Genomic DNA, 24947 nt, shown 5'->3' on the forward strand with positions numbered 1-24947 from the left:
TTTTTATCGCCGTTTCATTGCTAACTTCTCCAGTGTGGTTAAACCCTTGACCGATTTGACGAAGGAAGGCGCTGATGTGACGAATTGGTCCTCTGCGGCTGTCTCTGCCTTTCAGGAGCTTAAACGCCGATTTACTTCTGCCCTGGTGTTGCGTCAACGGATGTTTCTCTTCTGTTTCAGGTTGAGGTTGACGCTTTTGAGATTGGGGCAGGGGCCGTTTTGTCTCAGAGGGATCCTGTTGGTTCCTTGATGAAAGCATGTGCCTTCTTTTCCCGTAAGTTTTCGCCTGCTGAACGCAATTATGATGTCAGCAATCGGGAGTTGTTGGCTATGAAGTGGGCGTTTGAGGAGTGGCGACATTGGCTTGAGGGAGCTAAGCACCGCCAGACGGCTGAATCCTAGACAGGCTCGATGGTCCTTGTTTTTATCCCCGTTTTGATTTCGTGGTCTCATATCTTCCGGGTTCTAAGAATATCAAGGCTGATGCCCTCTGTAGGAGTTTTTTGCCTGATTATCCTGAGGTCCTTGAACCGGTCGGCATTCTGAAGGAGGGGGTGGTCCTTTCTGCCATTTCTCCTGATTTCAGGCTGACAAACCTGACCGCTGCCCAGTGGGGAAACTTTGTTCCTGATAGATGGACTAGTATAGTGATTTCTGAGGTTCATTGTTCTGTGTTGGCTGGCCATCCTGGTATTTTTGGTACCAGAGATTTGGTTGGTAGGTCCTTTTGGTGGCCTTCCTTGTCACGTGATGTGCATTCTTTTGTGCAGTCCTGTGGGACTTGTGCATGGGCCAAGCCTTGTGTTCCCGTGCTAGTGGGTTGCTTTTGCCGGTCCCTGAGAGGCCCTGGACGCATATTTCTATGGATTTTATTTCTGATCTTCCGGTTTCTCAGAGGATGTCAGTTATCTGGGTTGTTTGTGACCGGTTCTCTAAGATGGTTCATTTGGTGCCTTGCCTAAATTGCCTTCCTCTTCTGATTTGGTTCCGTTGTTTTTTCAGCATGTGGTTCGTTTGCATGGTATTCCGGAGAATATTGTGTCCGACAGAGGTTCCCAGTTTGTTTCTAGGTTTTGGCGGGCCTTTTGTGCTAGGCTGGGCATTGATTTGTCTTTTTCTTCCGCATTCCATCCTCAGACAAATGGCCAGACCGAGCGAACTAATCAGACTTTGGAAACTTATTTGAGATGCTTTGTGTCTGCTGATCAGGATGATTGGGTAGCTTTCTTGCCATTGGCCGAGTTTGCCCTTAATAATCGGGCTAGTTCGGCTACTTTGGTTTCGCCCTTCTTTTGTAATTTTGGTTTTCATCCTCGTTTTTCTTCAGGGCAGGTTGAGCCTTCTGACTGTCCCGGTGTGGATTCTGTGGTGGACAGGTTGCAGCAGATTTGGGCTCATGTGGTGGACAATTTGGTGTTGTCTCAGGAGGAGGCTCAACGTTTTGCTAACCGTCATCGGTGCGTTGGTTCCCGGCTTCGGGTTGGGGATCTGGTCTGGCTGTCTTCCCGTCATGTTCCTATGAAGGTTTCTTCCCCTAAGTTTAAGCCTTGGTTTATTGGTCCTTATAGGATTTCTGGGATTATTAATCCGGTGTCTTTTCGTTTGGCCCTTCCGGCCTCGTTTGCTATCCATAATGTCTTCCATAGATCTTTATTGCGGAAATATGTGGTGCCCGTTGTTCCCTCTGTTGATCCTCCGGCCCCTGTGTTGGTTGATGGGGAGTTGGAGTATGTGGTCGAGAAGATTTTGGATTCTCGCTTTTCGAGGAGGAGGCTTCAGTACCTTGTCAAATGGAAGGGTTATGGCCAGGAGGATAATTCTTGGGTTTTTGCCTCTGATGTCCATGCTGCTCATTTGGTCCGTGCCTTTCATCTGGCGCTGCCTGATCGACCTGGGGGCTCTGGTGAGGGTTCGGTGCCCCCTCCTCAAGGGGGGGGGGTACTGTGGTGAATTCTGCTCTTGGGTTCCCTCTGGTGGTTGTTGGTGGTAATGCAGTTGTCCCTGGGTTGCAATCCTGGGCAGGTGTTTCTGCTGATTGCAGCTCTGACTGGGCTATTTAGGTGTGCAGGATTCATTAGTCCTTGCCAGTTGTCCATTGTTCTTGGAGGGTTTGCATCTCTGTCTGGTTCCTCCTGCCCTGCTGCAAAAATCAGCAAAGATAAGTGTCTGGTTTTGTTTCTGCAGCGCTTTACAATTCAGTGCTATTCATTGTTTTCCTTAGTCTAGCTTTGACTGTGTTTGGATTTATTCAGTCAAGTTGGATTCTCTGGAGATGCAGATATACATTCCATGTCTTTAGTTAGATTGTGGAATTTTGTATTATCTGCTGTGGATATTTTTAGGGTTTTAATACTGACCGCTTAGTATTCTGTCCTATCCTTTTCTATTTAGCTAGAGTGGCTTCTTTTGCTAAATCCTGTTTTCTGTCTGTGTGTGTTTTTCCTCTGATACTCACAGTCAATATTTGTGGGGAGCTGCCTATCCTTTGGGGGTCTGCTCTGAGGCAAGATAGAATTCCCATTTCCATCTATAGGGGTATTTAGTCCTCCGGCTGTGTCGAGGTGTCTAGGATGTGTTAGGTACACCCCACGGCTACTTCTAGTTGCGGTGTCAGTTTAGGGATTGCGGTCAGTATAGGTTCCACCTACTCCAGAGAAAGTCCATGTGGCTCCAAGGTCACCAGATCATAACAGGAAGGGGCCTTCTTCCTGATATCCGAGTGCTGGACCGAGAGACAAACCGTCCACAAACACAGGCCTGTGCTCTGGGGTTTGGGACAGAGTTCCACACACCGCCTGCTCATAGTCCCACTGCTCCGACATCCCAGCCGTCATCGTTCCACGACCGTCAGACTCCACCAGCGCAGCTGCCTCATCCTCCGGTTCAGGCTCCTCCAGCTCATGCTCCTCCAGGGCAGTCTTTTCTTCTTGGTTACCGACCTTCTCTGGTCCACGACATTCCGGTTCCAGCAGTCGCCAATACTGCTCTCCAGTAGGTAACTGGAATCTGTTAGGCCAATACTCGCCGTCATCATCTGATGTTCCCCCACAGCCTTCTGGGCCGGGTACTTTCCACCACCTGCTGCCACTTCCACTCTATGTGGCAGACATCACCACAACAATGGATGCAGGAGTGTGCCATAGGTAACGGTGTCATGCCTCGCAATGGCGCCGTGAAGCTGCACACAGGATTTTCTTCTGGGTCCCACCAATTCCAGGGTGGAGCCGCTTCGTGCTGCTCCACCTGTTCAGCATCGGACTCCGCTCATCTCAGGGATCTGCAGAAAGGGGTGAGATCTTCGTTTCCATCGCACCCACCATGCGCGGGCACCGCTCACCAGGGGATGCACCTCAGGTTTGGACCACTGTCTCTGCCAGATGGAATTTCGTGCCACTTTCAGGTCAGGATGTCCACGAGGGGCAGAGCTGGAGTTGTCCTCAGTCTCCGCACCATTTTCCACCATCTTTGCCATAATTCAGGTATCTCCACCTTCTGAGTGCGAGGTATTCGGATCCCACCGTACTACGCCAAGTGAAACAGAGAGCAGGGCAGTTAGTAGTCGTGGCTAATGGTGGCAGTTTCAGTGCACCCTCTGTTCCATTAATACATTGCAATCCACTCACTTGTAACTCAGGGTCCATTCCACATTGCTAAGGTTCCTTTTCTTTTAACATCACATAATCACAGTCCAGGTTCATCTTCAACAAAACAATTTTACTCAGCTCAACCAGTTTAGTCACAGAAACAGCACAAGATTCTTAGCAGAATATCACCTTTCCATTCCCTCTACTGTCCATTTTTGCTCCTGGAATATCCACCAGATTCGCCGGTCCTGTAGCTTACTGACTGGTAAGACTAACCCTCTTTAGGAGTTCCCCCGCCCACTTCCCTCTCCAAAAGTGAAGTCGAAGAATGGTTTTCCGTTCTTTACCTGGCCGTAGGCCTTGGATGTTAAGGGTTGTTCCCACGAAGTCAGCTGCTGTCATTCTTATGCTGCCCAGATATTCCTCCACTACCGTGTGACTGTCAGCTCTTAGGCCCCGAACTGCTGGGCTCCTTGACTTAAATGTTACCCCTGGACACGACTGTCCTGTCCTTGCTCCCGGCTCACACTCTCTCAGAATAACTCCAGGAAGCTCCCCAAATTACTCTACATTAGCCCCTCCTAACTAGACTAATCCTATTGGTCTAACTCCCTATTCTATTCTACTGTGCTCCTTCTACTGTCTAAGTCCTACACTGTACCTATATTTTCATAACAACATTAAAGGAACACATTTACAGCCACTGCACACATTCAATGTGAATACTGTCCAAAGTTGGGGGCATATGACGGCCTCTGTCACCCCCTTACACTCATACGCAAAAGTTTAACTTATCTAATAGAAAGAAAAAACAATTATCACACAGCATGTAGAATATTTTTTTTACTATAATAAAACCCTATGAGACGTACAATATCCTGTTCAATGTGAAGACAGCCTTATCGTCTCCTGACTACTATACTAATAAATTATGCCATTTCTGTATTTTACTTATAGCTATTAGGGTGCATTAAAATGTTGCCCAAATCAATTGACAATTTGATACTTCTTCAGCCACACACTCATATTCATCTTTATCCTTTACTTTGGTGTACAATAAAAAATGGTATTATTGTACCGGCACCGGTAGTGATGGGTTTTATGTAGATGATCACAATCCTCCTTGAAGTTAGTCGGTTTTAATACAAATTGAAAAGTCAGGATAAAGGGAAACTCTGTTATTGTCCAGAAATTCACACTTGGCCTCACTGCACATTTAATGTTGTCGATCATAAAAGTGAAGTTTGGCCAGAAAGACTGGACCTGGTCTTGTAGGGACCATATGATCACATTCAGCAGCACAGAAGGGAGAGAAGGGAGATTCATCCGATAAGATCTCAGGGTTCTAGGAAGCCAACAGCATCATTACCCTCCGCTTTCTCTTACAGGCCCATCAGCATATTTTTCTTCAAGTGATTTTCTACCTTGTCAGCACATTCTACGTACGCTGTCATTTGGCTTTATAGTTTACAGATCTGGGCAGGTAACTGCGTCTCCTAAACCCAGGGGGTAGGTGGATCTACCAGGTTGTAAGTTCTATAGAAAAGGGCTTTCAATGGCCAAAGTTATTTGAACAGTTTTGGGTGGAGGAGAATGTTGTGGTCTAGAGGTAAAATGGTGATCATGGTAATACGGCCGGACTACACCACCGATAAAGCAGCCACAGCCGGTGATGAGAAGAATCTGTGACCTCTCTGCATTTAGTGGTCACTACTCACCTGGGTAGTCATATGTGGGAATCTCCTCTTTACACCACTCATCCCCCCTCACATATGTCTCTGTAGTATTAATATGGGTCAGATCTTCACCCTGAAACAAATATTATAAAAGTCACCGACAGATGGAGAAGTCCCATCTATGATCAGCTCTAATCCTGCCATCTCCACCGTTCTCATCACACAAGTATAAAACATATAATACTGGTGGCTAAAACAAGACTGAGCACAAGACCTTCACCGGCGTCTACACATCATAGAGGAGATCTCCTGACACCTTCTCTCCATCTACCTGATGGTCCTGAGGAACATTGGGATCTTCTTGCTTACAGTCTTGTGGAAGAAGAGGACGGGGACATCTCTCTGGTGTTGTCCTCTTACTGGATAGATCTGGAGGAAACACATACAGGGAGTGAATTCATTATTTACATACAGATAATTATAGGCCGTGTGTATTTAGTCCTGTCTATTACCTGGAGATGTGAGGGGCTGGGGAACCTCCATTATGACGTTCTTGTACAGATCTCTGTGTCCTTCTAAATACTCCCACTCCTCCATGGAGAAATAGACAGCGACATCCTGACACCTTATAGGAACCTGACACATACAATGATACCGTCATCCCCCGATCCCTTCATAGTGTTACTGTATAATGTCCCAGCATTCCCAGCAGTGTCACCTCTCCAGTCAGCAGCTCAATCATCTTGTAGGTGACTTCTAGGATCTTCTGGTCATTGATGTCCTCATGGATCAGGGGGTGAGGTGGAGGCCCCGTGATTGGGCTCAGGGGTCTTCCCCATTCCTCAGACACAGGGTCCTGACAGCGATCACTAGAGGTCTTCTTCACCACTGTGTAATCCTGGTAATGGAGAGACGCATTAATAAATCTCACTACAGACATTTCCAGAGTCCTCACCTCTCCAGTTCTGTCCATCTGTTATTCCCATAGATAAGAATGATGTAATGTGACGTCATCAGAATCTCTCACCTCTCCAGTAAGCCGGAAGAGGATCTCTAGGGTGAGGTGTAATATCCTCTCCACCATCTTGTCTCTGTCCATATCCATCTTTGATGGGTAAATCAGGAAAATGTTGATCGTTGGAAAGTTGCAGAGTGTGACAGTACCCTTACAGAGATTTCTTGTAGTCGAGATACTGAGGAACAAACAAGTGAAAAATAGGTTCTTATCTGATAACAAGATATAATGAGAATAGAGGAGTATTACACTCACCTGATAGAGCGGCACCTCAGCAACATGTTCAATGCATAAATCAGCTGCTGCAGGACACGGGGCCAAAGACCGAGCAGAATAGATGATCCGGGTATAATGTGTCTGTACCTGCACTGCTGATGAAGACCATCAGATATGGAGATTTCCTTAAAAACGTTTATTCAAATAGGTTTTCAAAGTCAACGTGTTTCACAGTCACACAGGACCTCTTCCTCAGGACAAACCTGATAGCGGATGAACATGTCAAGCTTGGAACGTTTATATGCAGTCTTTATGGAAAGAAAAAGCCAAACAAAGCACGATATGTCAAAGTTCATGAGAAAGTCTGTTAGACAAAGATAAATTATGGTTCATGGAAAAAAAACCTGAAAACATAACACTTTCAGGTTACTTGGTTAGAAGCAATCAGGGACTGCTTGGACCTTAACGGGGTCCATCTGAAACCCCAAGGCAGAAGCCAAATGTCCTGAGGACTGGACCTGCTGTACCACAAATTGCCATTTCTCCAGGTTAGCAAATAAATAGTTGTCATGTAGAACCTGGAGAACCTGTCTGACATGCTCACCATGCTCCTCCAGAGTACGTGAGGAACTCACTATATCATCCAGGAAAATTACCACAAATCTACCAATCAGTGAGAAAATATATAATTAATGACATTTTCACAGACTGACGAAGCATTGGTTACCCCGAATGGCAGCATCAAATGTTCAATCTGCCCCTCAGGTGTATTGTGTGCGGTCTTCCATCCGTCACCATGGCGATACGTATAAGGTTATATGCCCCTCTCACGTTAAGTCTGTAAAACCATTTATCTCCAGGTAATTGGCTAAACAGGTCAGGTGTAAGGGGTAAAGGACAGGGAAGGTGAGCTGTGATTTTATTACTCTCTTTGAAGTCCAAGCATGGACGCCGCCCTCCATCCTATTACCAAACCCCACAGCGACTGGAGAGGGGCATGGCCGTATATGACCCTTAGGCCGGGGACACACTTAACGTATAAAAAAACGGTCCGTTTTTCACGGCCGAGAATCGCACAAATGTTTCAAAAACAGTGATCCGTGTGCAGTGCGAGGATGCGATTTCCTCGCATCAAATGATCCGTGTGACATCCGTATGCCGAGTTTTTCTTGCAAGCTTGCAAAACCGACATCTAATGGATTTATGTGCTCAAATGTTCGGGAAAACATATATACAGTCAGGGGTGGGATTCAAATTTTTAACAACAGGTCCTCTAAGTCGCGGCGGCCGGAATTTTGGCCACGCCCATTTTCAATAACCCCGCCCATACTAATAAGCCACGCCCAGTGGCACGATTCTCCAGACTCTGGGAGTCTGGAGAGTAAAAAAAAACCTCTCAGGGTGATTGGCAAAAACCTGGCCATAGTATGAGAGGTAAATTAAGGAAGTGGAAAATCCCTTTAATGTCTGTTTGAAATCTCAATTTTATTGGAGGAAATAATTTGCATAGATTTTAGGACTTATTGAACATGATGTAAAAATCTGCAATAAGTTATGGATTTCTTCTCAATTCCAACCTAAGCAAAGGGACGTTACAAAAGTGAAATACAACCTGCAGTGAACACGACCATGGATAGAGTGGGAATTCATGCTGTTAGGATGGGCATGCCACAATGTAAAAGCTGCTAATAATTTCCATACATCTATTACACCCACAGAATAGGTGATAACTTGCTGACCGGGGGGGGTCCGGCCCCTGGGACTCTCACTGAACCTGAGAAGGTGGCTGTGACATGCCCCGACAGAATGGCGTGGTGGCGACCCATGCATGCCACCCCTCCACACATTGGCTATGGGACTGATGCAGAAAGCTGAATGCTGTTCTCCTGAGGACTGGCTAATAACTTTAACCCTTTAAAGTTCTGTTCACATTGATGTTCGGACACTCCATCTGACTGTTCTGTTTAAGGAACAAACAGAATAAGTGACCCGCTGTATCAGGTATGCCAGTGGAGACGAGAGAGGCCTCATTGATAGTTATGGGGTTTGTTTGGATTTGGTTTCTTAAGGACTTTTTTCTGTTCTAAAAAAACCAGACCCAATCATGATCACTGGGGCCACTCTGTCAACAATGAGCACGAAGGATGCAGCAGATCACGTATTCCATTTATTGGTCCCTAAGACAGAACAGACACCGGGAATGTCGGCGCACCATGTGATCAGAGCCTTATTATAGGAAGATGGCAGACGCCCCCGTGCATTGCAGCTTGCGGAGTGCGGGCAGTGTAGCTGCACATCACATATTACCCGAACGACAGATGATTATCATGGATGCATTGTATACACCGTATCACCAAGCACAACCATCATTAGCCTGCAGCGAGGCAAAAGCATCATCCATACGGCGGAGAACAACAACTGCAACCACCGGTATAACCAGATACCATACACTCGTCAGTCTATCTACACAACATCAATATACAGGTCCGCTAGACACCTGCACATACGGAGGTCTGTAACTGGGGGCACTGACATTTCTCCACTTCCTGTCACTAACCCCAATGAAGAAAACTACCATCAGTTTCTCCCTAGAATGGAATGGCTGCTACCAGAGAACAGTAGAGCATGAAGGCCAGATCCTGCACACAGTGTGGAGAGGAGCACAGGCAGCCATCTTAAGGTACCGTCACACTAGGCGATATCGCCAGCGATCCGTGACGTTGCAGCGTCCTGCATAGCGATATCGCTATGTTTGGCACGCAGCAGCGATCTGGATCCTGCTGGGATATCGCTGGTTGCAGGGAGAGTGGACGAACTTTCTTTCGTCGCAACTCTCCCGCTGACACCGCTGGATCGCCGTGTGTGACGCCGATCCAGCGATGTCTTCACTGGTATCCATGGTAAACATCGGGTTACTAAGCGCAGGGCCGCGCTTAGTAACCCGATATTTACCATGGATACCATGGTAAAAGTAAAAAAAAAACACTACATACTCACCGTCTGTTGTCCGTCACGTCCCCTGGAGCTTCCCGCACTGACTGTCTCAGCGCCGTCCGGCCGTAAAGCAGAGCCCAGCGGTGAACCTGCAGTAACAGCGGTTCACCGCTGGGCACCGCTGTTACGGCCGGCCGGCCCTGAGACACAGTCAGTGCGGCAAGCGCCGAGGGACATGAAGGACGACAGAAGGTGCGTATGTAGTGTTTTTTTTGTTTTTTTTACATGGGGACTTCGGCATCGCTGAAGACAGTTTCAGCGATGCTGAAGTCGCTTGGTCGCTGGAGAGAGCTGTCTGTGTGACAGCTCCCCAGCGACCACACAGCAACTTACCAGCGATCACGTCGCTGGTCGCGATCGCTGGTAAGTTGCTTAGTGTAACGGCACCTTTACATGATGCGGACAGTGATCGGCACAGCACAGCTGCAGGACAGGAGAGGTAACTAGTGACAGATCTGCTGCCATCACCATCATTACCAGGGGACGCTCCGCTCAGGGTCTTCTCCGCCCGGTGACAGCTGCGGCCCGAAAGGTGTGAAGCCCCCGTTCCTTGCGGTAGATCAAGGCCTCGCCGCTCGTACAGTCAGCGGCTGCATCCTTGGCAGGGTCCGGACTCCGGCCCTTGCAGGCTCCGCTGCGCAGCTGTTGTGGGTCCAAGCACTGACGTCTGTTACGTCATCACCCGGCGCGGGCTCTGGCGCATTGCTTGGAACAGTTGGCAGCGGGAGGGGACAGAGCCGTGCGCTGCCTGCTGTAGCCATGCGACCCCGGAGCGGCAGCCCGTCACGTGCCTGCTGTCAGTTGCTATGGCCCCGGGGGCGTGGCAACCATTTTCAATTACCGGAACGCTGGCAGATAGAAATTTTAGTAAACGGCTGCCCCGTACCGGGTCGTACCGGCTGAATCCCACCCCTGTATACAGTATATATATGTATATATATGTCATTGAGACACATATATATATATTCTGTATTTAGATTTCATTCAGCGCGATATCTGTGAACAGCCGGTAATTCAATTGCCGGCTTTTCATTTCTCCTGCACAAACCCGACAGGATATGAGACATGATTACATACAGTAAACCATCTCATATCCCCTTTTTTTTGCATATTCCACACTACTAATGTTAGTAGTGTGTGTATGTGCAAAATTTCAGCGCTGTAGCTGCTGAAATAAAGGGTTAAATGGCGGAAAAAATTGGCGTGGGCTCCCGCACAATTTTCTCTGCCAGAGTGGTAAAGCCAGTGACTGAGGGCAGATATTAATAGCCAGGAGAGGGTCCATGGTTATTGGCCCCCCCGGCTACAAACATCTGCCCCCAGCCACCCCAGAAAAGGCACATCTGGAAGATGCGCCTATTCTGGCACTTGGCCACTCTCTTCCCACTCCCTGTAGCGGTGGGATATGGGGTAATGAAGGGTTAATGCCACCTTGCTATTGTAAGGGGACATTAAGCCAGATTAATAATGGAGAGGCGTCAATGATGACACCTATCCATTATTAATCCAATTGTTGGAAAGGGTTAAAAAACACACACACACATGATTTAAAAGTATTTTAATGAAATAAACACAGCGGTTGTTGTAATAATTTATTGCTCTCTCATTCCATTTTCAGACCCTCGCTTGGAAAAATAATAAACGCACAATATACATACCTTCTGATGTCAGATCACGTCCCACGAACTAATCCATCTGAAGGGGTTAACTAATATTACAGGCATGAGCTGCGATAAACCACTCGCTCGTGTCTGTAATCCCCGGGTGCTGAAAGGAAAGCTGGATCTGTACTTACATTGAGTCGCGGTGATGCGCCCTCTGGTGGATGTTCTCATGAACTGCAGCCTGGGAACTTTTTCCCACGCTCCAGGTCATATGAGGACATCCACCAGGGGGCGCATCACCGCGACTGAAGGAAATGGAGGTCTCGCATGTGGAAATGAGCCCTTAGCCGGACACTGGAAGGGGGTAAATAAGCGAGATTTCGGCCTTTTAGCTCCTGGTGTGGAGGCGATAGCACAATCATATGCCGCCATATACTAGACGTCCGGTAACCGGTGATAATCCCCTCATGTGTGGGGTCTATTTGTCTCCAGAGAAATCACACGTTACATTCCACACAGAACATTGTGTAGAAAAGGCGGCGCGAGGTGATTGTGCCAGTAGTGAGGGCGAATAATGGCGGGAATGTCACTGACTGAGGAGAAGTCTCCATGTAGCGTCTTCACTGCGGATCACGTGACCTCTGACTCCTCCCCTGTGACCTCATCACAGGTCCTGTGCGCACAGAGCAGCCATATCTGTGGAGTGCGGCTCTGCAGGTGGAGGTATGTGGAGATTCCCCAGTACTGAGCGCAGCCGGGGACATTAACCCCTTCTGCACGGAGGAGACTCTTTATAAGAACCATAACGTTGTTGTTCTGTTTCCTGTAATAGATACATACGAGCCAACTATGGAGGACAGGAAGTGAGGAGCGGAGTGTTCTCCTAGTACAGGGCCCCTTTCTTGGCCCCACACAGTGTAATGCCCCCATTATGCCCTGTAAGCAGGTTCTGCCCCACACCCAGCTGCCTCGGGCACTTTACCAGGAGCTGGTACCTCAGATTCTTCCCCGCACCCCTTTCCTTTGTTGGCGCCAAATCTGTTCTGTCTTTGGGGCTCCGGCCTTTATAATCTCAGTAACTGCGCCATCAAGGTCTCCTGACCAGGTGCACCCTCTAGACTCTTCCCTCCGGAAACCCTCCCTCTTCCCATTGGTGTCACATGGTCCCGTCTGGACGGCAGATAGCAGTCTGTACAAATGCAGCACAGCCCAGAGGAGTCTTTTTTATGACTCTTCTTATTACACCCCTTATGTAATATATATGATGGCGCTCACACAGTATAATGTTTCCACAGTACTGGCATCTCTCGTAAAAAAGGTATTTTCACACTACTGCCATACCCACCACACAGTATAATGTTCTCATAGTACCGCCATACCCCCACACAGTATAATGTTCTCACAGTACCGCCATACCCCCACACACAGTATAATGTTCTCATAGTACCGTCATACCCCCACACACAGTATTTTGTTCTCACATTAGTGGCTTCCCACAGACACAGGATAATGTTTCCACAGGACTGGCATCCCCCTCACACACAGTATAATGTCCCCACAGTACTGCCATCCCCCCACTTTCTAATGTTCCCACAGTACTGCCCCCTACATGCACAATATGGAACCATCCACCTCACTGACTACCTCCGACCACCGACAGTTAATTAATAAATACTCACTTAGCCTCCTTCTTGGTGCAAATACTAATGAACCCAGGATCTATGAGATATTTACCATACGATAGTTGGATAGGCAGGAGTGTATCATCCAAAGAGGTTAAGTGCCAGAATTGGTGCATCTTAGAGATGTGCCTTTTCCGGGCGGCTGAAAGCTGATATTTTTAGCCTGGGGGTGCAGTATCCATGGCCTGTTCCTAGGCTATTAATATCAACCCGCAACTGTCTGCATAACCTTTGCTGGTTATTAAATATAGGTGCACCCTACGTCACTTTTTTAGGGGAGTCCCCGATTTTAATAGCCACTAAAGGCTAAGTATACAGTTGTGAGCTGATATTACTAGCCAGGGAAGCTCCATGGGTATTACTCCCTTTCCTAGGCTATAAACAAACTCCTGTGTGTGAATCAGAGCTGAGATCTAACGTGATAGAAGATTCCAGTGCGGGGAAGACGGGAAACCTTCATATAGACGGCCGGTGGGGATGGAGTCAGTGACCGACTCTGGCCACATATGTCTCTAGAGCCGTAGTAGAAGATGAAGATGTCGTCCTCATCATGAAGTTGTTATTTCTCATGTCGCGTGTAATGAATATCTCCTGCAGTATTGCTAATGCCGATTCCAGGGTCGGTAAATGAGACGAGAATTAGCGTTATGGAAGATGAGTCTATGAGAAACGTATTCAGCTGCCGACTCCGAGGAAGAAACTGCTTGTTGTCTGTGGCCTAAATATATAGGATTTATTAGTAGATGTAAAGAAGGAAACTAAATACTGTAAAATAATAAATCTCCTCATATGTTTCCCTTATTATCTCCAGTAATTGTATTATTACAGGATTCTTATGATGTTACATCGGCTCATCTTCTCATTCAGGTCTCTACAATATCGGATCCTCTCAGTGAAGATCTTCTATAGAAGAGAATTTTCCTGATTTACCCATCACAGATGGATATGGACAGAGACAAGATGGCGGAGAGGATATTACACCTCACCCTAGAGATCCTCTCCCGGCTTACTGGAGAGGTGAGAGATTCTGATGACGTCACATTACATCATTCTTATCTATGGGAATAACAGATGGACAGAACTGGAGAGGTGAGGACTCTGGAAATGTCTGTAGTGAGATTTATTAATGTGTCTCTCCATTACCAGGATTACACAGTGGTGAAGAAGACCTCTAGTGATCGCTGTCAGGACCCTGTGTCTGAGGGATGGGAAAGACCCCTGAGCCCAATCACGGGGCCTCCACCTCACCTCCTGATCCATGAGGACATCAATGACCAGAAGATCCTAGAACTCACCTACAAGATGATTGAGCTGCTGACTGGAGAGGTGACACTGCTGGGAATGCTGGGACATTATACAGTAACACTATGAAGGGATCGGGGGATGACGGTATCATTGTATGTGTCAGGTTCCTATGAGGTGTCAGGATGTCGCTGTCTATTTCTCCATGGAGGAGTGGGAGTATTTAGAAGGACACAGAGATCTGTACAAGAACGTCATAATGGAGGTTCCCCAGCCCCTCACATCTCCAGGTAATAGGACTAAATACACACGGCCTATAATTATCTGTATGTAAAGAATGAATTCACTCCCTGTATGTGTTTCCTCCAGATCTATCCAGTAAGAGGACAACACCAGAGAGATGTCCTCGTCCTCTTCTTCCACAGGACTGTAACCAAGAAGATCCCAATGCTCCTCAGGATCACCAGGTAGATGGAGAGAAGGTGTCAAGAGATACTTGTATAATGAGAATGGTGGAGATGGCAAAACAATAATAATAATAATAATTGTTATTTATATAGCACCACCATATTCCGCAGCACTTTACAATTAAGCGGGGACATGTACAAACAAATTCAGTACGTTAAGACAATTTAAACAGTGACATTAGGAGTGAGGTCCCTGCTCGCAAGCTTACAATCTACAAGGAAATGGGGGGGACACAATAGGTGAAAAGTGCTTGTTATTTCAGGTCTGACAATTATAATTAATAGGGATTTTCATATAAAGCTGCATGATCCGGTCATCAGCCTGTGTGTTTAAGTGCAAGAGTCAAGTATCCAGTGCAGTTATCGTGTGCATGGAGGGTGTGGAGACAGATGAATAGTAGGGGGCAGATTCAGAGTAATATTTGGAAGGAGGGAACAGGGCAAAGTTAGTTTACTGAGTAGTTGATGTGGTAGGCTTGTTTGAAGAGATGGGTTTTTAAAGCGCGCTTGAATAGGTCGGGGCTAGGTATCAGTCTGATCGTCTGGGAAGTGCATTCCAGAGAGCTGGCGCAGCACGAGAGAAGTCTTGGAGATGGAGGTGGGAGGTTCGGATTACGGGGGATGTTAGTCTTAGGTCATTTGTAGAACGGAGGGCACGTGTAGGGCGATGGACAGAGATGAGAGAGGAGATATAAGGCGGTGCAGAACTGTGGAGAGCTTTGTGGATGAGAGAGATGAGTTTATACTGGACCCTGTAGCGAATGGGTAGCCAGTGTAATGACTGGCACAAGATGGAGGCATCGGCTGGACAGAAATATGACCCTGGCTGCCGCATTCAAGATGGATTGTAGAGGAGAAAGTTTGGTAAGAGGGAGACCGATCAGAAGGGAGTTGCAGTAGTCCAGACGGGAATGAATAAGAGCGACAGTAAGCGTCTTAGCAGTTTCAAAGGTGAGAAAAGGTCGGATTCTGGAGATGTTTTTAAGATGTAGGTGACAAGAGCGAGTGAGTGATCGGATATAGGGAGTAAAGGAAAGTTTGGTGTCGAATATGACCCCAAGAAAGCGGGCATGCTGCTTGGGAGTTATGGTTGAACCCTCCAGGGTAATGTCGATGTTGGGAAGAGTGAGGTTAGTAGAAGGGAGAAACACAAGAAGTTCCGTTTTGGAGAGATTTAGTTTCAGATAGAGGGAGGACATGGTGTTAGAGACAGCAGACAGACAATCCTTGGTATTTTGAATTAGGGTAGGGGTGATGTCAGGGGAAGAAGTGTATAATTGGGTGTCATCAGCATAGAGATGATACTGGAACCCAAATCTGCTGATTGTTTGTCCAATAGGGGCCGTGTATAGAGAGAAGAGGAGGGGGCCTAAGACTGAGCCCTGCGGAACCCCGATAGTAAGGGGACGAGGAGAGGAAGAGGAGCCGGCAAAGGATACAGTGAAGGAGCGGTCAGAGAGGTAGGAGGAGAACCAGGAGAGGGCTGTGTCCTTGAGGCCGATGGAGCGGAGCATAGTGAGGAGGAGCTGGTGATCCACAGTGTCAAATGCGGCAGAGAGATCCATGAGAATCAGCAGAGAGCAATGACCTTTGGATTTAGCTGTTATTAGATCATTAGAGACTTTAGTGAGGGCAGTTTCAGTGGAGTGTAAAGAGCGGAAACCAGATTGTAAGGGGTCAAGAAGAGAATCATCCGAGAGATAGCGGATTAGGTGGGAGTGGACCAAGCGTTCTAGGAGTTTAGAGATGAAGGAAAGGTTAGAGACAGGTCTGTAGTTAGCAGTGCAGTTCTGGTCCAGGGATGGCTTTTTAAGTAAAGGGGTTATGATGGTATGTTTAAATGAGGAGGGAAAGATACCTGAAGAAAGAGAGAGGTTGATGGATGTGGTTGATTTTTTTCTAGGAAATAAGTGGCCAGATCCTCACCGCTGAGGTTGGTGATGGGGGCCTGTACTTTAGGTTTCAGGAGGGAGTTTAAGGTTTCAAAAAGTTGTCTTGGGTTGTTGGATAGTGATGTGATGACGGTGGTAAAGTAGGATTGTTTGGCCAGATGAAGGGCAGAGTTATAGGTTTTGAGCATGAACTTATAGTTGATGAAGTCTTCTGCTAAGAGAGATTTTCTCCACTGCCGCTCTGCACACCTTGAGCAATGCTGAAGAAAGTGTGTTTGCATAGTGTGCCAAGTCTGCCACTGTCTGTGTCAGGCCTTTCTGCGTGTAGAAGTTGCCGCTTCATCTAGGGCATTCTTCAGTGTATTATTGAAGTGTGACAATGCTAAGTCTGGACAGGAGAGCGAGGAGATGGGGGCTAAAGATGTGTGGAGATTGTCCATAAGCTGCTAGGTATTAATGGAACGTGTATTCCGATAAGTGTGGTAAGTGGGGGTGTCCTGGGTGAGGAGACAATTCTTGACAGAGAAGGAAAGAAGGTTGTGGCCTGAGAGCGGGAAAGAGGAGTTAGTAAAGTCGTGCAGCGATCCGGGACGGGAGAAAACCAGGTCCAGAGTATTTCCGTCCTCATGCGTAGGAGAATTAGTAAACTGTGAGAGGCCGAATGAAGAAGTTAGAGAAAGAAGATGAGAGGCAGATTGGGAGAGGGGATCATTGATGGGGATGTTAAAGTCTCCCATGATGAGGGTGCGGATGTCACAGGATAGAAAGTGAGTAAGCCAGGTGGCAAAGTGGTCTAGAAACTGGCGGGGGGACCCTGGAGGGCGATAAACAACCGCCACTTGCAAGAAGAGCTTAAAGAGTCTGATGGCGTGGACTTCAAAGTAAGGAAATGTAAGTGAGGGAACCGGGGGGATGACTGTTGTGAATTCCGTTCTTGGGCTCCCTCCGGTGGTTGTGAATGGTACTTTTGTGAGTTCTGCCCTTGGGCTCCCTCTGGTGGTTTCAAGTGGAACTGCTGCTCCTTGGGTTTAGCGTTGGCAGCTGCCTTCACTGATCGTCTCTCCTGGCTCTGCTATTTAACCTGGCTCTGGTCTTTAGTCAATGCCAGCTGTCAATGTTTCTGGGTTGGATTCAGATCTCTCCTTGGATTTCTCTGATGGCCTGTCCATTTCAGCAAAAGATAAGTTCTTGTTAGTTCTTTTGGTTGTCCATTTGCTGTGGACTTAATTGCTCAGCTCATGTTAGGTTTTTTCTTGTCCAGCTTGTCAGCATGATATATTCAGTCTAGCTGGAAGCTCTGGGGAAGCAGATTTGCCCTCCACACCGTGAGTCGGTGTGGAGATTATTTTTGTAAACTCTGCGTGGACTTTTAGTTTTTAATACTGACCGCACAGTATCCTTTCCTATTCTGTCTATCTAGATTAGTATTGGCCTCCTTTGCTAAAGTCTGTTTTCATTTCTGTGTATGTCATTTCCCTCTCCACTCACAGTCAATATTTGTGGGGGGCTATCTTTCCTTTTGGGGTTTTCTCTGAGGCAAGATAGCTTTCTGTTTCCATCTTTAGGGGTAGTTAGTTCTCAGGCTGTGACGAGGTGTCTAGGGAGTGACAGGAACATCCCACGGCTATTTCTAGTGTTGGTGTTAGGATTAGGAACTGCGGTCAGTACAGATACCACCTCCTCAGAGCTCGTCCCATGTTGCTCCTTAACCACCAGGTCATAACAGTGTTGCTCCTTAACCACCAGGTCATAACAGTACAGCTGGCCCACAATGTGTTGAATGCATCTCAAAAGAGGGAAAAGAAAAGTTCTGAGACATTTTTTTTTTTTCTTCTGTGCAGTTTGTTTTGTCTTTTTTTTTTCCCCTTAATCTCTGGGTGGTTCAGGATTCTGGTGCTGAGATGGAGGTTCAAGGTTTGTTCTCTTGTGTGGATCAACTCGCTGAAAGGGTACAGAGTATCCAAGATTATGTTGTTCAGACCCCGGTTTTAGAGCCTAGAATTCCTACTCCTGATTTTTTTTGGGGGGATAGATCCAAATTTTTGAACTTTAAAAATAACTGCAGATTGTTTTTTGCTTTGAGACCCCGTTCCTCTGGTGACCCCATTCAGCAGGTGAAGATTGTAATTTCTCTGCTACGTGGAGACCCGCAGGACTGGGCATTCTCCCTTGAGTCAGGGAATCCTGCATTGCTCAATGTAGACGCATTTTTTCAAGCTCTCGGATTGCTGTATGACAAACCTAATTCTGTGGATCAGGCAGAAAAAACCTTGCTGGCTCTGTGTCAGGGTCAGGAAGCGGCAGAAGTATACTGCCAGAAATTTAGAAAGTGGTCTGTGCTCACAAAATGGAATGAGTATGCCCTGGCAGCAATTTTCAGAAAGGGTCTTTCTGAAGCCCTTAAAGATGTTATGGCGGGGTTCCCCACGCCTGCTGGTTTGAACGAATCAATTTCTTTGGCCATTCAGATTGATCGGCGCCTGTGCGAGCGCAAGGTGGTGCATCATATGGCGGTGTCCTCTGGGCAGAGTCCTGGGCCTATGCAGTGTGATAGGATTTTGACTAGAGCAGAACGGCAGGAATTCAGACGTCAGAATAGGCTGTGTTTTTACTGTGGTGACTCCACTCATGCTATTTCTGATTGCCCTAAGCGTACTAAGAGGGTCGCTAGGTCTGTTACCATTAGTACTGTACAGCCTAAATTTCTCTTGTCTGTTACCCTGATTTGCTCATTATCGTCCTTTTCTGTTATGGCATTTGTGGATTAAGGCGCTGCCCTGAACTTAATGGACTTAGAATTCGCCAAATGCTGTGGTTTTTCCTTGGAGCCTTTGCAGAGCCCTATTCCCTTAAGGGGGATTGATGCTACGCTATTGGCCAAGAATAAACCTCAGTACTGGACACAGTTGACCATGTACATGGCTCCAGCACATCAGGAAGATTGTCGCTTTTTGGTGTTGCATAATTTGCATGATGTTGTTGTGCTGGGTTTTCCATGGTTGCAGGTACATAATCCAGTGCTGGATTGGAAATCTATGTCTGTGACTAGTTGGGGTTGTCAAGGGATACATAGTGATGTACCTTTGATGTCCATTTCCTCTTCCCCCTCTTCTGAAGTTCCTGAGATTTTGTCGGACTTCCAGGATATATTTGATGAGCCCAAGTCCAGCTCCCTTCCTCCTCATAGGGACTGTGATTGTGCTATTAACTTGATTCCTGGCTGTAAGTTTCCTAAGGGCCGACTTTTCAATCTGTCTGTGCCAGAGCATGCCGCTATGCGGAGTTATGTTAAGGAGTCTTTGGAGAAGGAGCATATTCGCCCGTCTTCGTCACCGTTGGGAGCGGGATTCTTTTTTGTTGCCAAGAAGGATGGCTCCTTGAGACCCTGTATAGATTATCGCCTTCTCAAGAAGATCACGGTCAAATTCCAGTACCCTTTACCTTTGCTTTCTGATTTGTTTGCTCGGATTAAGGGGGCTAGTTGGTTTACTAAGATTGACCTTCGAGGGGCGTATAATCTTGTTCGTATTAAACAGGGTGACGAATGGAAAACAGCATTTAATACGCCCGAAGGCCATTTTGAATACCTTGTGATGCCATTTGGGCTCTCTAATGCTCCATCTGTGTTTCAGTCCTTCATGCATGATATCTTCCGGGATCTAAGAATGTGAAGGCTGATGCCCTTTCTAGGAGTTTTTTGCCTGATTCTCCGGGAGTCCTTGAGCCAGTTGGTATTCTCAAGGAGGGGGTGATTCTTTCTGCCATCTCCCCTGATTTACGGCGGGTGCTTCGGGAGTTTCAGGCTGATAAACCTGACTGCTGTCCAGTGGGGAAACTGTTTGTTCCTGATAGATGGACTAGTAAGGTAATTTCTGAGGTTCATTGTTCAGTATTGGCTGGTCATCCTAGGATTTTTGGTACCAGAGATTTGGTTGCTAGGTCCTTTTGGTGGCCTTCCTTGTCGCGGGATGTGCGTTCTTTTGTGCAGTCCTGTGGGACTTGTGCCCGGGCTAAGCCTTGCTGTTCCCGTGCTAGTGGGTTGCTTTTGCCTTTGCCGGTCCCTGAGAGGCCCTGGACGCATATTTCCATGGATTTTATTTCGGATCTTCCTGTTTCCCAGAAGATGTCTGTTATCTGGGTGGTTTGTGACCGGTTTTCTAAGATGGTCCATTTGGTACCTTTGCCTAAGTTGCCTTCCTCCTCTGATTTGGTTCCATAATTTTTTCAGCATGTGGTTCGTTTGCATGGCATTCCGGAGAATATTGTGTCTGACAGAGGTTCCCAGTTTGTTTCTAGGTTTTGGCGGTCCTTTTGTGCTAGAATGGGCATTGATTTGTCTTTTTCTTCAGCATTTCATCCTCAGACAAATGGCCAAACTGAGTGAACCAATCAGACCTTGGAAACCTATATGAGATGCTTTGTGTCTGCTTATCAGGATGATTGGGTGACCTTCTTGCCGTTTGTCGAGTTTGCCCTTAATAATCGGGCTAGTTCGGCTACCTTGGTTTCGCCCTTTTTTTGTAACTTTGGTTTTCATCCTTGTTTTTCTTCAGGGCAGGTTGAGCCTTCTGACTGTCCTGGTGTAGATTCTGTGGTGGACAGGTTACAGCAAATTTGGACTCATGTGGTGGACAATTTGACGTTGTCTCAGGAAAAGGCTCAACGTTTTGCTAACCGTCGTCGGTGTGTTGGTCCCCGGCTTCGTGTTGGGGATTTAGTCTGGTTATCTTCTCGTCATGTTCCTATGAAGGTTTCTTCCCCTAAGTTCAAGCCTCGCTTTATTGGTCCTTATAAGATTTCTGAAATTATCAATCCGGCATCTTTTCGTTTGGCCCTTCCAGCTTCTTTTTCCATCCATAATGTTTTCCATAGATCTTTGTTGCGGAGATATGTGGTGCCCATGGTTCCTTCTGTTGATCCTCCTGCTCCGGTGTTGGTTGAGGGGGAGTTGGAATATGTGGTGGAGAAGATTTTGGATTCTCGTTTTTCGAGGCGGAAGCTTCAGTATCTGGTCAAGTGGAATGGTTATGGCCAGGAGGATAATTCTTGGGTTGTTGCCTCCGATGTCCATGCTGCCGATTTGGTTCGTACTTTTCACTTGGCTCGTCCTGATCGGCCTGGGGGCTCTGGTGAGGGTTCGGTGACCCCCTCCTCAAGGGGGGGGTACCGTTGTGAATTCCGTTCTTGGGCTCCCTCCGGTGGTTGTGAATGGCACTTTTGTGAATTCTGCCCTTGGGCTCCCTCTGGTGGTTTCAAGTGGAACTGCCTCTCCTGGCTCTGCTATTTAACCTGGCTCTGGTCTTCAGTCCATGCTAGCTGTCAATGTTTCTGGGTTGGATTCAGATCTGTCCTTGGATTTCTCTGATGACCTGTCCATTTCAGCAAAAGATAAGTTCTTGCTAGTTCTTTTGGTTGTCCATTTGCTGTGGACTTAATTGCTCAGCTCATGTTAGGTTTTTTCTTGTCCAGCTTGTCAGCATGATATATTCAGTCTAGCTGGAAGTTCTGGGGTAGCAGATTTGCCCTCCACACCGTGAGTCGGTGTGGAGATTATTTTTGTAAACTCTGTGTGGACTTTTAGTTTTTAATACTGACCGCACAGTATCCTTTCCTATTCTGTCTATCTAGATTAGTGTTGGCCTCCTTTGCTAAAGTCTGTTTTCATTTCTGTGTATGTAATTTCCCTCTCCACTCACAGTCAATATTTGTGGGGGGCTATCTTTCCTTTTGGGGTTTTCTCTGAGGCAAGATAGCTTTCTGTTTCCATCTTTAGGGGTAGTTAGTTCTCAGGCTGTGACGAGGTGTCTAGGGAGTGACAGGAACATCCCACGGCTATTTCTAGTGTTGGTGTTAGGATTAGGAACTGCGGTCAGTACAGATACCACCTCCTCAGAGCTCATCCCATGTTGCTCCTTAACCACCAGGTCATGACAGTGTTGCTCCTTAACCACCAGGTCATAACAGATGACCTGGAAAGCACATTGTGATAAAAGGAGCAAGCCAACACCTCCACCCTGTCTGTTCTCAGGTCTGGTGGTATGTAAAAATTTCAGCCCACCAAACAAGAGAGCTGCAGCGGCGGTGGTGTCTGAATGCTGGATCTAGGTTTCTGTAATAGCCAGAATGTTAACGGAGTTAGAGAGGAAAAAATTGTGAATGTAAGTTAGTTTGTTACACACAGACCGTTAATTCCAGAGAGCACAGTGGAAAGCGGTAGGAGAAGGCATGCACTGAATGTTAATAAGATTAGCAGGGTTTCTATATTTAGCTGCAGGAGAGTAATGTATGCTGGTGGAGGGAGGCCCAGGGTTGGGGGAGATGTCACCTATAACTAGTAAAAGGAGAAAAAAACAGAGCAGGTGGTGGGATGATTTGTATGAACGTTTTGAGTGCTGCATGGAGGTATTGGATGGTTTGGAGTGGGTAAGAAATGTCAGTAGAGCCTCAGAGTTATACATGGGAGAGGGGAGAAGGGAGGGGTGGATATAGAGAGAGTTCACAGAATGTGTTAAAGGGCGGGCGAGTTGTGAGAGAGTAGAAGTAAAACCAAATAAGAAGCAGGTTGATATGATCAATGCATAATGTAGTATGACTGACCAAGAATCAAGAAGCTGATGTGACGAATTGGTCCTCTGCGGCTGTCTCTGCCTTTCAGGAGCTGTGACAAAACACTCCGGGATCGCCTTTGCTGGGGTCAAAGGTCACGTGGTTTGTGCATTGAACTCTGAGGCGACAGCAGGTTTCCAAGTTGACTGACCTAGGGTCAGGTTTATTAAAGTGAAAGCAAATACAGAAAACAAAACATAAAAATAAATCCTAGCCTGTCCGGCGCTAACTAAACAAATATGTTGCTATCTAACAACTGGGGGGGCTTCTCCCTCCCAGCTAACATTACACAGATCATGAGCACAGCTCTCACTCACGTGTGTCTCACACAGACAGGCATTCTGTGTGCGCCAGGCTGACGCTGAAAACCCCCAGCTGGTCATCCTTTATTCCTACACTTATTAACCCCTGAGTATCCTGAAAATACTGAGCGGCCTAATTCACATAGGACAAGTACCTGGGCGAGATATACCTGCCCCCGACTACCAGACCAACATGACTCTTACATATCCTCCCCCCCTGCTCAGACCACTCAGGTCGAGCAAGAATACTCTCGAAACAGTGTACTCGGGACAGGGCATCAGCGTTCCCCATCTGCACCCCGGGGCGGTGCTCCACCGTGAAAGAGTAAGCCTGCAGGGCAAGGAACCACTGGGTTACCCGACTATTACGGTCCTTGTGGAGGTGCATCCACTTGAGAGGGGCATGGTCCGTGACCAGCCTAAACTTCCTACCTGCCAAGTAATATTTGAGGGAGTCGAGAGCCCATTTGATGGCTAGGCACTCTTTTTCAACCACGACATACCTCTGCTCATGTACATTCAGTTTCCGACTGAGGTAGAGGACCGGGTGTTCGACTCCGTCCCTTACCTGGGAAAGTACAGCTCCGACACCAGTATCAGAAGCATCAGTTTGCACCACAAATTCGCTGCTGAAATCAGGAGTCACTAGTACGGGCTGAGAGCACAAAGCCCGTTTTAGACTGTGGAAGGCCTCTTCAGCCGCTGAGGTCCATTTTACCATGATGGAATCCCTCCCTTTGGTAAGATCCGTCAAGGGGGTAGCCATGGCCGCAAAGTTGGGTTGGGTATGAACCGGCGATAATAGCCGGCAATGCCCAGGAAAGCTTGAACTTGTTTCTTATTCACTGGTTGCGACCAGCCCTGAATTGCCTGTATTTTGTCGATCTGGGGTTTAACCACTCCTCTGCCAATCACGTAGCCCAAGTATCGGGCTTCTTCAAGGCCGATGTGACATTTCTTGGGATTCGCCGTTAAGCCTGCGTCTCTCAGGTCATCAATCACCGCCTGTACCTTCCGGAGGTGAGCTTCCCAGTCCATGCTGTAAATTATGATGTCGTCTAGGTAGGCAGAAGCGTACTGCCTGTGGGGCCTCAAGACTCGATCCATCAATCTCTGGAACGTTGCTGGGGCTCCGTGAAGTCCAAACGGCATGTAGATATACTGGAACAGCCCTTCCGGTGTAGCAAATGCCGTCTTCTCTCTGGCCGCCTCGGCCAGAGGGATCTGCCAGTACCCCTTTGTTAGATCCAGGGTCGTAATATATTGGGCTTTACCAAGCCGGTCGATCAACTCATCGACCCGGGGCATAGGGTACGCATCAAATTTAGAAACCGCATTCAGTTTCCTAAAGTCATTGCAAAACCGTATAGAGCCATCCGGTTTAGGTATCAACACGATTGGACTGGACCAGGCGCTGTGCGACTCTTCAATGACTCCTAAGTCCAACATTGCCTTCACCTCCCGGGAGACGGCTTCACGGCGTGCTTCCGGAATCCGGTATGGCTTCACATGAACTGTGACACCAGGCTCTGTGACAATCTCATGTTTCACTAGTCTAGTCTGGCCAGGTTTTTCCGAGAAAAACTGTTGGTTCTGTAACAAAAACTGCTTAACCTCAGATTTTTGTCGTTCAGAGAGAGTCTCGGCAATCTGCACCTCCGGTACGG

At 47.3% G+C, this 24947-nt stretch overlaps 1 protein-coding gene across 1 annotated transcript in view; it reads left to right on the top strand.

Annotated features, from left to right (window-relative positions):
* The first annotated feature begins 11781 nt into the window (after positions 1 to 11781).
* Positions 11782 to 24947, top strand: part of LOC143766924 (uncharacterized) — a 98334-nt gene continuing 85168 nt past the window's right edge. The window contains exons 1-5 of the mRNA XM_077254926.1: positions 11782 to 11812; positions 13639 to 13788; positions 13918 to 14097; positions 14180 to 14303; positions 14383 to 14480. Coding sequence (XP_077111041.1) covers positions 13711 to 13788; positions 13918 to 14097; positions 14180 to 14303; positions 14383 to 14480 — 480 coding nt within the window. The 5' untranslated portion in view covers positions 11782 to 11812; positions 13639 to 13710. The remainder of the gene's footprint in view (positions 11813 to 13638; positions 13789 to 13917; positions 14098 to 14179; positions 14304 to 14382; positions 14481 to 24947) is intronic.

Source organism: Ranitomeya variabilis, chromosome 4 (genome assembly GCF_051348905.1).
Source record: "Ranitomeya variabilis isolate aRanVar5 chromosome 4, aRanVar5.hap1, whole genome shotgun sequence".
NCBI lineage: Eukaryota > Metazoa > Chordata > Amphibia > Anura > Dendrobatidae > Ranitomeya > Ranitomeya variabilis.